The 12,035-nt window shown below is 54.0% G+C and overlaps 1 protein-coding gene across 4 annotated transcripts; it reads right to left on the bottom strand.

The window, feature by feature from the left end:
* Positions 1-3,145: 3,145 nt before the first annotated feature.
* GGA1 (golgi-associated, gamma adaptin ear containing, ARF binding protein 1) lies at positions 3,146-11,984 on the bottom strand. Of its 4 annotated transcripts, none has more exons than XM_010081716.1 (17): positions 11,905-11,984; positions 11,533-11,608; positions 10,933-11,031; positions 9,504-9,627; positions 8,903-9,003; positions 7,483-7,563; positions 6,929-7,066; positions 6,705-6,786; positions 6,193-6,300; positions 5,737-5,892; positions 4,890-4,954; positions 4,576-4,746; positions 4,339-4,451; positions 4,172-4,254; positions 3,786-3,955; positions 3,433-3,543; positions 3,146-3,256 (listed from the first exon to the last, which is right to left on the bottom strand). In XM_010081716.1, the coding sequence occupies exons 3-17, from the start codon at positions 11,014-11,016 to the stop codon at positions 3,146-3,148; spliced, it is 1,698 nt and encodes a 565-aa protein (XP_010080018.1). In that variant the 5' UTR covers positions 11,017-11,031; positions 11,533-11,608; positions 11,905-11,984. The 4 variants fall into 4 exon arrangements, with proteins under 4 accessions (XP_010080018.1, XP_010080017.1, XP_010080016.1 ...); XM_010081715.1 differs by having other exon boundaries at positions 4,339-4,458; positions 4,568-4,746; XM_010081714.1 differs by having other exon boundaries at positions 4,172-4,458; positions 4,568-4,746.
* Between the last annotated feature and the right edge of the window lie 51 nt (positions 11,985-12,035).

Below are 12,035 nucleotides of genomic sequence, written 5' to 3' on the forward strand. Positions count from 1 at the left end.
AGGGGGGCAAGCAGCAAAGCCACTCCTGCAATCCCTTCTGCGCTCCCCACACCCCGCTTTCTCTCCCTGCCGTTGCAGAGGCTCCCCAAAGCCACCTCAAAGCTGTGGCCAAAGACTGTCACCTGCTGCCCTGGGGAGGCCCCTTCCTCCCCACTCCCCGGTTGCTGGCAGGGCTCCTCCGAGCTGGCGGCTGGGCCAAGCGCAGAACAGCAGCGCCTGTGTGCAGTTGCACGGGGACCACAAACTCCCAGTTCCCAGGCTCGGGTGCTGCCTGCTCTCTGCAGAGCCGCACCAGGGCTCAGGTTTTTTTTTTTTTTTTTTTTTTTTGAGTGTAAAAACATCTCCTTCATGCCACCACCCCCTTTGCTTCTAGCTTGACAAGATGTAAACCTCGCCTTATCTCTGGCTACCTGCAGCTGGGACTTTCCTCTTTCTGCACTAAGAAAGAGCAGAGGTTGCCGTCCACCGGGTTACATGGCTGGCAAAGGAACTAACGCCAGAGCCCAGACGCGAAGCGGTCAGTTTGTGGGTAGATGAGACAAGCAGAAAAGGAAAAGAGGCGGAAGGGCCACTCCACCTGTGCCCTGAAGCCCGAGCACCAATAATTTGGGGGCTGACAGGTCCTGCTCCCTCTTCATGGTGGGGGGGGAAACCTCCAGTGATTGTGTAGCAAAGCAGTGCTGGACCTCTGTTTTCGAGCAGGGACTGAACAAGTGAGCACCATTCCCCCCGTCACACCAGGTTGGTCTACACCTGTGGCCAAGCATGCTGGGGCCCCTGGCCCTGAGCCCTGGGGGTGCTCCTAACTGGTATTGTGGTTGCTGCAAGCAGGCAAGGGCTTCAAGCACCTATTGCAAAGACACAGAAAAGCCTCCCTGGACCCTTGTTGGCTGCTTCAGGCAGTGGCCTAAGCTGTGACCTCTTTCCTCCCATGCAATGTCACAGAGGACCTGCTCCCAGCCCCAAGCTGCTGCTGGCCAGAGCAGATCCCTCTCCCTGCAATAAAACTGCCCCACAGAGCCACTTCGGAGAGGCAGCCCCGGGGAAGAGAAGTGCTGCTATCGGCAGCGGTGAAGCTGCAAACAGCCCTGTGGGGCACGGGAGAGAGCTCAAGCCCTGCTCTCTGTGGGCTGTGGGGCACCAACCCCTGCCCACCACCTCTCCCCAGAGAGGGAGGGAAGCAGGCAGCACCCAGCTTGCAGCCTGGAAGTGACTCTGCTTTCAAACAGGAATTGAGAGCAGTCGGGGGACTTCCACCATCCCCTCTCCCTGCTCACAGGACTGGGGAAATTACCATGGCAAAGCCCCAGGTGACTGGGGGATTGCAGGGGCAGTAATTTGATCTGTAAATGAGCTCTTGCAGGGTGTAATCAGCTTCTCTACAGTCAGGGAAGTTGAGGGGAAAATGCATTTCTTAGGTCAAAAGGCAGAGGGACAGGATCAGGAAAGATCTCTTTATTTCCCATAAATACAGCAGATTCTTCGCTCCGGGCGTTTCATTTTAAATCTTGTCTGTTTTCTTCCATTTACAGAATTTTGCACTGAAAATATATACAAGTCTGTTCAAGAACCAAACAAGATCTGCAAAGAAAAAACCCATACAAAACCCTGAAAAGAGACCAGAAAGGGAAGTAAGACACAGCAGAACCCCAGCATAAAGACCTTGCTTCCCCCTCTCCTCTATCACTTGCTGCACCCTGCTCCAAGACACCTCACCTTTGGTGCCCCCAAGCCGAGAGCACGAGGCACCCTGCTCACCTCCAGCATGCACAAGCCTCTTTCTACCTCTACCAAGCCCATGCAGGGTGCAGCTTGCCCCTGCTTTTCAGATCAGGCCTTGTTAAAACCACCTTAGGGATGGGAAATGGCTCCTGTGGTTGCAAGTCCCCTGGGGATGGGGATTGCTGGGGATGTGCCACCCCCCGGTCTCCTCCATGCCTGCAGATCCCTGCTCTTGTGTCACAGTGATCAGGTGGCTGGGGCAAGCCCCCTCCCCGCCGCAGGGAGCCAGGCCTGCCCACAGCTGCAGGCGAAGGTGCAGAAGGCACAGTTGTACCCCCTCCCTGTACCCCCCAGCACAGAACTGGGCTCCCAGTGCAGAGCTTAGTGGTGCCCTCTGGTGATGGGCTGGGCTCCAGACTCTCCTTGACTCCCAACCCACCACCTACCCACGGTGGGAAGAGACTGAAGAGCTGAGAAAGCCCCCTGCCCCAACACACTCTCCAGCCCAGGCAGAGGGAGGAAGACGATGTACTGCTTCCTCTCCCTGTTGGGCAGGAGGCTGTAGGGAGACTCTATCCCTCCAGAACACCCCTCTCAGGGCTGGCACGTGCAACAAAGTCCAGCAGCAGTGTCCAAAGCTTGCTGTGGTGGATAAAGCATGTGGAAGGGTGCAGGCTTCCTCGCTTCAGGGGTTCAGCACCCAGGAACTCCAGCTGAAGGGGATGGGAAGGCACAGAGCAAGCCCTTCCCAGCCCCAGGGCTCCCACCCCACAGCTCTGCCAGCACCCAGAAGGAGGGGGATATAGGAAGATCAGTCCCCCTGACCCCCCCAAAGCAAGGGCAGCTGCCAGCCCTCCGGTGCTGGAGAGACACCCAGCCTCTGTCCAGCCTTGTTCTGCACCAGCTCCAGTGTGATCCCACCAGAGAGGGAACCACTGGGACCCAGCTCCAACGGGGGGGAAGGGGGACAAGACGAAGCACTGCAGAGCATGAAGCAGCTGAAGGGCTGGGAAGCACGGAGGGGACAGATAAGGAAAAGGACCTCCTTTTTCTAGGCCTTGCCCCCCAGGCTGAGGCTGTTAGGCTCCTCATCCTTGTTCCCCACCGCACCTTAGGGGGAAAGCAGTGTTAGAAGAGAAGCTGGACAGACTGGGGAGGGAGTGACACCTTTGGAAGAGCAGGGAAGGCAACTGTTCACCCACACGAAGCATTTCACTCCGCTCTTAGTCTCGTGGGATGAACATCTCCTGGCATCTCTGCTCTCCTCCTGGAGGCACGCTCCCTCTGGCCCCTGCACGCCCATCTGGAGAATAGAGCGTGAGCAGCAGCCCCCCACCCACCCTCCCCATCCCCTCAGGCTGCTCCAGCCCCGCAGGGCTGGCTTCCCAAGGACTCTGCCATGTAGTGCCTGCAACGTGCAGCCCTAGAGATTCCCCCAGGACTCCGGCGGGGGAAACTGGTCCACATCCCCCATTTCATTGTAGGTTTGCTCTCCCATGGTGAAGGTCAGCTTGTACCGTAACCTCACTTTCTCCTGGAGATAGGGGAGAAAGGATAAACAGTGAGAAGCTGGGAAAGAAAGTAAAGAGGCATGAACCATTTGGGTCTCTAGGAAGCTGCAGAGAGCCAAGGCAATAGGGACAGGGTAACTGGGCTTTGCCCAGGCAGCAAGGCCAGTGTCTGCTCATGCCCCAGGGATGGTGCCCTTACCTTCTGTGGGTTAGCAAGCAGCAGGACTTGTGTGATGGCACTGGGGTGGACAATGGGGTTGAATGCTGGCAGCTCCGTGGCTGAGGGAGGCTGTAGCTTCACCTTCATCACCTAGGGAGAGAGAAAAGCATCCCACATTCTTAAGAGAGACTTGACAGCCAGAGACTCTGCTCCTGTATTTGGGGAGCTTCCACTGTCTAGTCAAAATCCATTGTTCTGGTTCCTGCTAATCTGAAGGCAACAAACCTCACTCTCAGCTCCAGAGAGCTCTCTCCACCCACCCTGCCTTTCCTGCAAAGGGAGAATCACACTTCAGCCCAGTCTGGGGACCTCAGACCCAGCAGCTGCCTTACCTTGGGGACGGCAGACTGAAAGACAATGTTGCGGATGGGCTGTGGAGCTGTGCTAAGCATAGAAATCACCACGACAAGCACATCAGGCCTCTCGGGCAGGGCATCCTTAGCGAAGTGGAAGAGGACGCGGAAGCCGTGCTGATCATACACTGTCACAGGGAGGATGCTGCCTGTAGGAAAGGCAGGGACAGGCAGCAGTCAGCCAGGAGGGAACTGACCCTGCAGGGACCTTTCCCCATCATCCAAACTCCATACAAGTGACACCAATACCACTCCTACCCAACTTTGACAAAATCCAACAAGCGAGAAGTTTCCTCCCATTCTTCCCTTCCATGTGTGCATGGTCTGCTCCCCTCAAGATTCCCCCCTCTTTTGCCCCAGCTCACTGGGTTTGATTGACTCCAGAGGCACAGTGATGTTGGCCAGCGAGATCTCCTGGGGCAGCGCGGTGGCCGGAGGCCGTGATGGGACTGCAGTATTCCCTGCTGGTGTGGTGGCAGCTTTTGGAAGCGTAGCAGGGGCAGGCAGCTCTGAGGTCAGGGGCAGTGTGGGGTTAGGGGAAACACTCTGGAGCACAGGCAGAGTGCTGGGATTGTGGGTCGTGGTGCCAGAGCTGCTCCTGTTCTGGAGATCCCTCAGGGTGAGACGGGGAGGTGGCTGCTGCTGCTTCTCCCTGTAGGGAGAGAGAGCGAGGAGTGGAACAGGGTACTGAAATGTCATGTCCAGAAACACAGAAATGGAAAGGATGGGGAGAGATGCAAGATTGACCTTCTCCTGCTTACCATCGCACTTGTTGGGACTCTGGAGGCAGAGACTGTTGCAGAAGAGTCTTGCCCAGGAGATCCAAGTCATCCAGGCCACTGGTGAAAGGAGAAGGTTTGGGGGAGGAAGCGCCAGCATCTGCTTTGACTGGTGGCATTGCCATGATAGGGGTGATACTGAGCTCGTTGTTATCTGATGACTGCAGAAAGAATGCACAGGAGAGGCCCCCCAAGCAGGGTTGCATATCATCACCAACCATCATACCTGTGATGCTTCCCTGCCTGCTCCATTTGTTGCTTTCACCACCCTCCCCACCTTCTGCCCCAGCTCTCTGCACATTACCTGGAAGCTGTTCCAGCCACTGCTGTCACTAGCCTGGGCAGGATGCGGTGCTGGGTCATTTAAGCCTGTTGGGGGTAAAAGTAAACATGAAGCTTAGGTACCAAGTGGTTAAGAGCACTAAACGTGGCCTGAATAAGGTACCTGTAACTGAGATCACTCTGATTGGACAAGATGCAGAAGGAGCAGGGCTGAACCACCAATTCAGTCTCAATCTCTGGCCCTCATCCTTGCATGGGGGAGCACAGGGAAGGTGATGGTATTTTTTCTGCCCAGAGATCCTAATTAAAAATGCTGCAGCTGGCAGAGAAGTGAATACTACTGGGCTGACAAACCCCACTTGCACCTGCATCTGGGGAGACTGTGTTGCCTACATGTTGCTGTACTCAAAGCACTTATCTTAGGAAACAGACACTTTGATTCTAGAGCCTTCTAGGATTGGCACTTCCATGTGAACAGTTCTGGAAGTCCCATACGTCTGCTGTCAGCTTGCGACTTCAACTGCAAGGAGTAAACATGAGGAGCTGGGGGTGATCCACCCTTGTGATTCCATCTGGGGATGGCCATTGCATCACTCTTGATTTACCTGCCAGGTCAGTTTTCCCAGAGCAAATCAGAGGGCACATCCCTGCAGGCTCTCTCTTGGCTAGTTAGGAAAACACCATGGGACTGAAGTTCAGGGTCTTTCCTTCCTTCTCACTCACACTAAGTGAAGGCCACTTCTTGGTCTTTCATTATTCACCTCTCCCAGAGCTCTCCCTTATTCGTGCTCCTGCCACAGGGAGAACCATCCACGGAGACTGTCCAGACCCAAGGAGAGAATAAAGAGCTTTTGCTCTGTCCTTCTCACCCAAAGACATGAGTTCATCATCCAGCAAGGAGACAGAGCCAGCTTGGTCAGGCACAGGTACTGCTGAGCCACCTGAAAGGGTGGGCAAGGCTGGGTAGGAAGGGCCCGTTGCTGGAAGATCCAGGCCTGACAGATCCAGAAGTGCTGAGGTGCTGCCTGCAATGAAGGAACAAGCTGAGACAGAAACCTCATGCAGTCCTTATCTAGTGTTCTGAGGCCAGTTCCCATCCTTCCTCACACCTGGGAGAAGGAACTCCCCCTCTGCTCTCCCTTCCAATTCCCTCTCTTCATGCATCAGTCATCTTCTCAAGCCATCTCCTCATCTCACCAGCCCCACTCTGACCTCTTGCAGGTTTCACCTTCCCACTTCTCTCAATCTTCTCTTACATTGCAAGAAACCAGCAAGAGAGTCCCCTCTGCTTGATCTTCCTGTCCCCATTCCCCAAGTCTCCTCACCTCGAAGGGGACCAGCCACCATCTCCCCATTGATCTCTTCTCCCCGCACAAGCTGCTTGTAGAGATTGATCACCTGTGTCAGATTGTCATTGGCTTGCAGGATCTCCGCTGAAATGGAATAAGTGGGAAGTAAGTTTGAAAACAGTGAAGAAACAAAGAGAGTGACTTTTATACCCCAACTTTGTCTGTTCCTTCAAAGCAAGACCCAAAGAGCTGACAGCAGACCACTGCAGACAGCACTTTTGCAATTGTTGCTGCAAACTGTATCAGGGTACATTGACACCTCCATGACAGTCTCAGCTGGACAAGTAAAAGTGTTGTTCCTACAGTGAAGCGGAGGAAACCTGTAACATTGCTGATTGCTGCCACATGCCTCCACTTAGTGCCAAGCCACGGACTAACCTACAGCAAGCAGCCACCCCAGAGTGGCAGCCCAAGCGCACGTTTCCTGAGAGAAGATGAAGGGAAAAGTGGACAGAATGAGAAAGGCACAGAGCCTAAGAGATACTTACCCAGAGCTTCATCATTGTCTTCTGTGTCACTGGCGAGCCGGAAAAGCATGGGCCTCATGCGCTCACAGCGCTGATACAGCTCCTGGGGGAGAGGAGAAAGCAGCACTGAGGCGAGCAGCAGGATGCTCAGCTAGGGGTGCAAACCAAGCAGGAGGAACTTGAGGCAATAAGGGTTGCCCATCTCTGCTAAGCCCAGGGAGGATGCTGGGATGGCCTCTTCTCACCTTCATTAGGTCCTCATTGCTCTCTGTTGTCTCCCCCTTGCTGTAGTTTGTCACCATCTCTGTCAGCAGCTTCACATTGTTGTTCACCTCCTCGATGGCATTCACTCTCTTAGAGATCTTCTCCATGCGCTTCTGATCCTGGAGGGGAAGAACACAGGGAGGAATGTCCTTGCTTTTGTCTGCAACTTGGAGAGGAGGAAGGCTGGGCCAGCCAACACACCAACTCCCTGGACTAAGCCACAGCTGAGCTCAAAAGAGCTCCCACCCCACTGGAAAACTCCAGATAATCTCTGGGTCAGCACTTGCCAGAAAGAGGTGGAATTGCCACAGACATAGTGCTGCAGCAGGGCTCGGGCCACAGAAAATGCCCAGAGCCATTCCTTCAAGTGGTCAAGGGACAGCAGAAATCACAAAAGGACTCTAGCAGCTGCTGCTGCAAAATTTTGAGCAGAGGCTCCCTATGTCTGCATGAGGACAGAGACCCACTGCTCCCCTGGTGCCAAACACTAGCACCCAGACCATGAATCTCCAGCTCCCCTTCTCCCCAGCCGCACCTCCTGAACCATCTCCTTTATGAGCTTGTTGGCAGCCCGGAGGTCCTCAGGATGGGAACTTTTCAGGAGACGAGCCAGTATCTGCAAAAGAGAAGGTACCTCTGAGCCCAGGCTGAGGGGTGGCAGCCAGAGTCAGTCTTGCAACACTAGAGCCACTGGAGCTACCCCTGGCCAAAACTGTATCTGGCAGAGGCAGCAGGCAACACCAGCCGTTTGAAAGCCCAGCCACAAGAGCTTGTGGGCTATCAGAGGCCAGGGAGAGAAGAAGTACAACTGGTCTTCCTTTTTCCATTGTGGTTCTGGTTATGTAAGACGGGTCTTTCCCTGAAGATCTCCTGCATTCAAAACCTGCTCCTGCCTGCCCATTATGCACCATGGAGACCCTGGAGCACAGCAGCACTAGCACTGAGAAAGAGAGGATGCCTAGTTTAACAGGAATTGCCATGGGATTGTAATGGACTCTTACTGAGGCCTCTTCATATGCCTCTCTGTGGGTGCAGTTGGTGAAAAGGGAGATCTCCCACTTTCTCTCCTGTTCTCTAGCCACCTACAAATCCTCATTTGCACACTGTGACTGACGGAGGAAAAAGGTATCCCCTGCAGCAAACTGTCATCACACTTCTGCTGCAGAACTACACCCAGAGGAGCCTAATACTTGCTTAAATGTATCAGCACTGATGAAGTAGAGGTTTATCTGAGTGGTGACACAATTCTGACGGAAAGACAACATAGGATGGGGCCAGGAGGGTATAAGTAGTAGGGCAATAAGCAGACTGCAGGCCTGGGGGTGGGGAAGAGATAACAGCAGCAGCATCTGGGGCTGGGATTTAAACCTCATGGCCAGATAACTCAGAAGCTTGGAAACAGCACAGCAGCAAACCTCCCAGAACCTGCTGAGCTAATGTCACTGCTTCAACCTTTGCACCATCCTGCACCTAAGAGCTCCAAAGGTCAAACAGACCCAGATTCCCCACCTCTGGCTGCTTCATAGAATCAGAGAATGGTTTGGGTTGGAAAGGACCTTAAAGATCACCGAGTTCCAACCCCCCTGCCATGGGCAGGAACACCCTCCACTAGACCAGGTTGCTCAAAGCCTCATCCAGCCTGGCCTTGAACACCTCCAGGGATGGGGCATCCACAACTTCCCTGGGCAACCCGTTCCAATATCTCACCGCCTTCACAGTGAAAAATTTCTTCCTAACGTCTAGTCTAAATCTACCCTCTCCCTCTATCAGCTTATACCTGGCTTCCTTTGTCATGATTTTAGAGCGAGCCCTCAGCATTCTTGTGGTGCATGTTCTGAAGGACAGCTGTGGAGCAGGGGCCTTGACTCTTTCTGGATCTCCACCCCAGAAGGACAGGAGATCCTGGAGCAGGGAAGATGATGTTCGCTGTCCCTCTCCTTGCACTGAGCCCTCACCTTGGATTTCTCTTCATCATCAAAAATTATGTTCTTGGGCCGAGGGGGAGGAGGCGGAAAAGGAGCATCGTCAGGCAGCTTTGGGTCACATTTCACGATTCCTGCAGTAGAGATCAATGGAGAGGTCAGGAGGACTCACTCACTGGGGGATGGCACTGCCACCTAGGTCATTTCTTCCCTAACGGACCCCCAAACCCAGCTGGGACTAAGCTGGGTCTGCTCCCACTACCCATGATCCTGGACTGTGTTTTCATGGAAGAACCACCCCCAACTCCCCATAAATATCCTCTCTTAGGAAAACCCATCATTATCTGCCAAAGTGCTCACAACACTTCAGCCCCAGCTTGTTCCAGTGCCCCATCTCCTGAAGGGAGCAAGCACATGTCCCCTCTGACCCATTAAGCAGCTCAGACCACCAGCACCTCCCTCTAAGAGCTCCAAGGCACCTGCTCCTCCGCCTCTCCCTGCTGCTGAATCAGACTGATGGATGTGCTTGGTCTGGGCACAGGAAAGGGAGAGTCTATTTCAGATTCTGCCCAGACAAAAAAAAGGAGGGACAAAATGCTCATCTGCCTTCCCCTTACAGAGCACTGCTTCTCACCTTGTTTCTTCAGCATCTGGTAGGCCTCTGAGATTTTCACCTCGTGAGGCAGCCCTAATGTCCAGCTGTACATCAGTTCCAGGATCTTTGACTTCACTTTTTCTGGTGTACGGCTGCCAAGATACTACAGGAAGAGAGAAGAGGTGGCATGAAGCTGATCTGAGCCATTGCAAGCCTGGCCTGTTCCTCTCCTCCCCTCCCCCAGGAGAAGTGAGACCGCTCCCAACGGCGCAAGGAGGGGGAAAGAGGAAGCAAGCAGGAAAGCTCACAAGGCACTTGCAACATGTCCTATGCTGCGCCTGGTTTCCACCACAGGAAATACAAGAGGTGAGAGAAATGCTGCACCAACAGCCCCTCAATGACATGCAGGGACAGGTGGGAAGGCTCAGGCAGATTTATGTCACCTTGTGACAGAAAGGGTACTGCTAAGAGAAGCTGCTGAGCAAGGCAGCCCTTCAGGAACGAGGGGTTGGCAGGGCTGGGAGGAAAAGGACTGTGGGTAACGGTCCCTGGGGAGGGGCCCAGCCCTCTCTCTCAGGGGCACTCTCTGGCACAAAGCGCCCAGCACCCTTTAGAGCTAGGTGAGCCTCAGACAACCAGCACCCAGCAGAATATGTCCACACATTACAGCTCTTCCACTGACAACAATCATCTTTCTCCCATGGGCCTGCTGGGGGCACTGGTGGTAAAAACAGTGCATGTGCCACCAGGGGCCAGTGGCTTAAGGCAGAAGACATTCTCTAGGGTGCTCAGCAAGAGGACTTTAGGGTGCTGCTGTCATTGTCCCTGGATATTGATCATCACTGATCACAAGCTGTGACTGGCAGATGAAGGTTTTCTTTAGTCATGTTTAGTTCGTGTTCCCTTAACTCCATCCTTGCTACTGTTAACTGCCTTGACTGAAAAGGAGAGCATGCACAGCTTGTGCTGCTACCAAAACAGCAGCATCAGCAGAGGAGCACGTAATGACTTGGTGCTTCAGATGGACTCACCACAGCACCACTGACCAGGCCTGGGCTTGCCCTCAGAGTGTCTCAACCTGGTTGGGACACCCCAGAGAGACATGATCACAATGTCAAAGCTGAGGGAGGTTCCTGAGCACATGCAGCACAGACAGGGCCCGACAGAGATGCAGGGAAGGTGACTCTAGTCACGCAGATGAGCTCAGTAGTCTGACAAGTGCTGGCTGCATCATGAATAGCTGGCCGTCAGCTTCCAGCATCAAGAATCAGCTGGGAGCAGAAGGGTGAAAGCTCACGTTCCTACTGGAAAACTCACAAGGGAATGAAGACTATATCTCTTACTAGAACTGTCCTGTTTCCCCCACATCCCAGTGGGTGTTTGTCCTTTCTGCTCAGCCACTGCTTCTTCCCAAAGCCCTCCTGCCACCAGGCTCTAGTCCCCGCCAGCACAATCCCCTAGGACCCACCTTGGGTGACACCACTTTGATGAGTTCATTGAGGAAGCGGAACTTGCCCACCTCATCATGGAAGCGTTTGCCACAGCTCTTCATGCACAACTCCAACACCTGGGGAGAGGAGCTGGGTGAGCCCTGGCACGGGGTCAGCAGTGGGTTCTAGAGCCAGGTCCCTCCTGCTCCTCCCTTGCCAGGCACAGAGCCTGTAGCTATCCTCACAGCAGCACAGAGGGACACGACCTTCCCTCCCAGATGGCAAACCACTCTTCCAAAGGGAAGAAAGAAGATTTTTCTCTTCGGAGGAAACAACAGCCCATGGGATGGGATATCCTTAAGAGAGTTCACAAATACTGGGGTTTCGCAGCATCGATCCACAACAACACTAAGGGAATAAAAAGCTTCTCATCGACTTCAATAGGCTATGATCCTTCTGTGGAACAAGACCCTTCCTCTCTTGTGGAACCCCTCTCAGCCCCTCTCCCACCCAACGGCTCAGGTGCTCCAGGGCTTTCTCAGAAGGAGTTCAAAGTTTCCTGTGCTCCTCCAGTCAAACTGGAGCAATCCCACACCCTGGCACTCCATCTAGTTCTACCAGCCTGCAGATGCCCTTACCGTGAGGGCCTGGATAGCTTCCCATTCCTGCGGAGACTGAATCTTGTGGGCAAGAAGTCGGGTAGCAAGGGGAGGACTACAAGGAGCAAGAGGAAAAAAAAAGCTAGTGAGTTATTGATGAAAAGACTAGTACCAGTGGTTCTAGCTGGGAATCCAGGGTTGAAAAGCATGTTGAAAGTCTAAGGCACTGATAAGGCACTAAAACCCTGTGGGAACCTTCTGTCAGTGGACCAGGATGCCCCACCCACCCCCACTTTGAGGGTCTTTGTGCCTACTCAGCTCTCAGGACAACCCCACTGAACTTAGCAGGTGTGCAATCATAAGCCAGGCCCATGACCGGGGAACAGCCTGGGTGAACGAAGAAGCACTCACCCCTCCAACTCCTTATTGAGCTGCTCACAGAAGGCATTGATACCCTCCCAGTCCAGGTCCTTGTTCAGGGGGTTTGTCGCTTTGTCTGCGGGTCGGAGAAGGGGCCGGTGAGAAAGTCTCCCCAGCCTCCC

The sequence above is a fragment of the Pterocles gutturalis genome, unplaced genomic scaffold (genome assembly GCF_000699245.1).
Source record: "Pterocles gutturalis isolate BGI_N339 unplaced genomic scaffold, ASM69924v1 scaffold46899, whole genome shotgun sequence".
NCBI lineage: Eukaryota > Metazoa > Chordata > Aves > Pterocliformes > Pteroclidae > Pterocles > Pterocles gutturalis.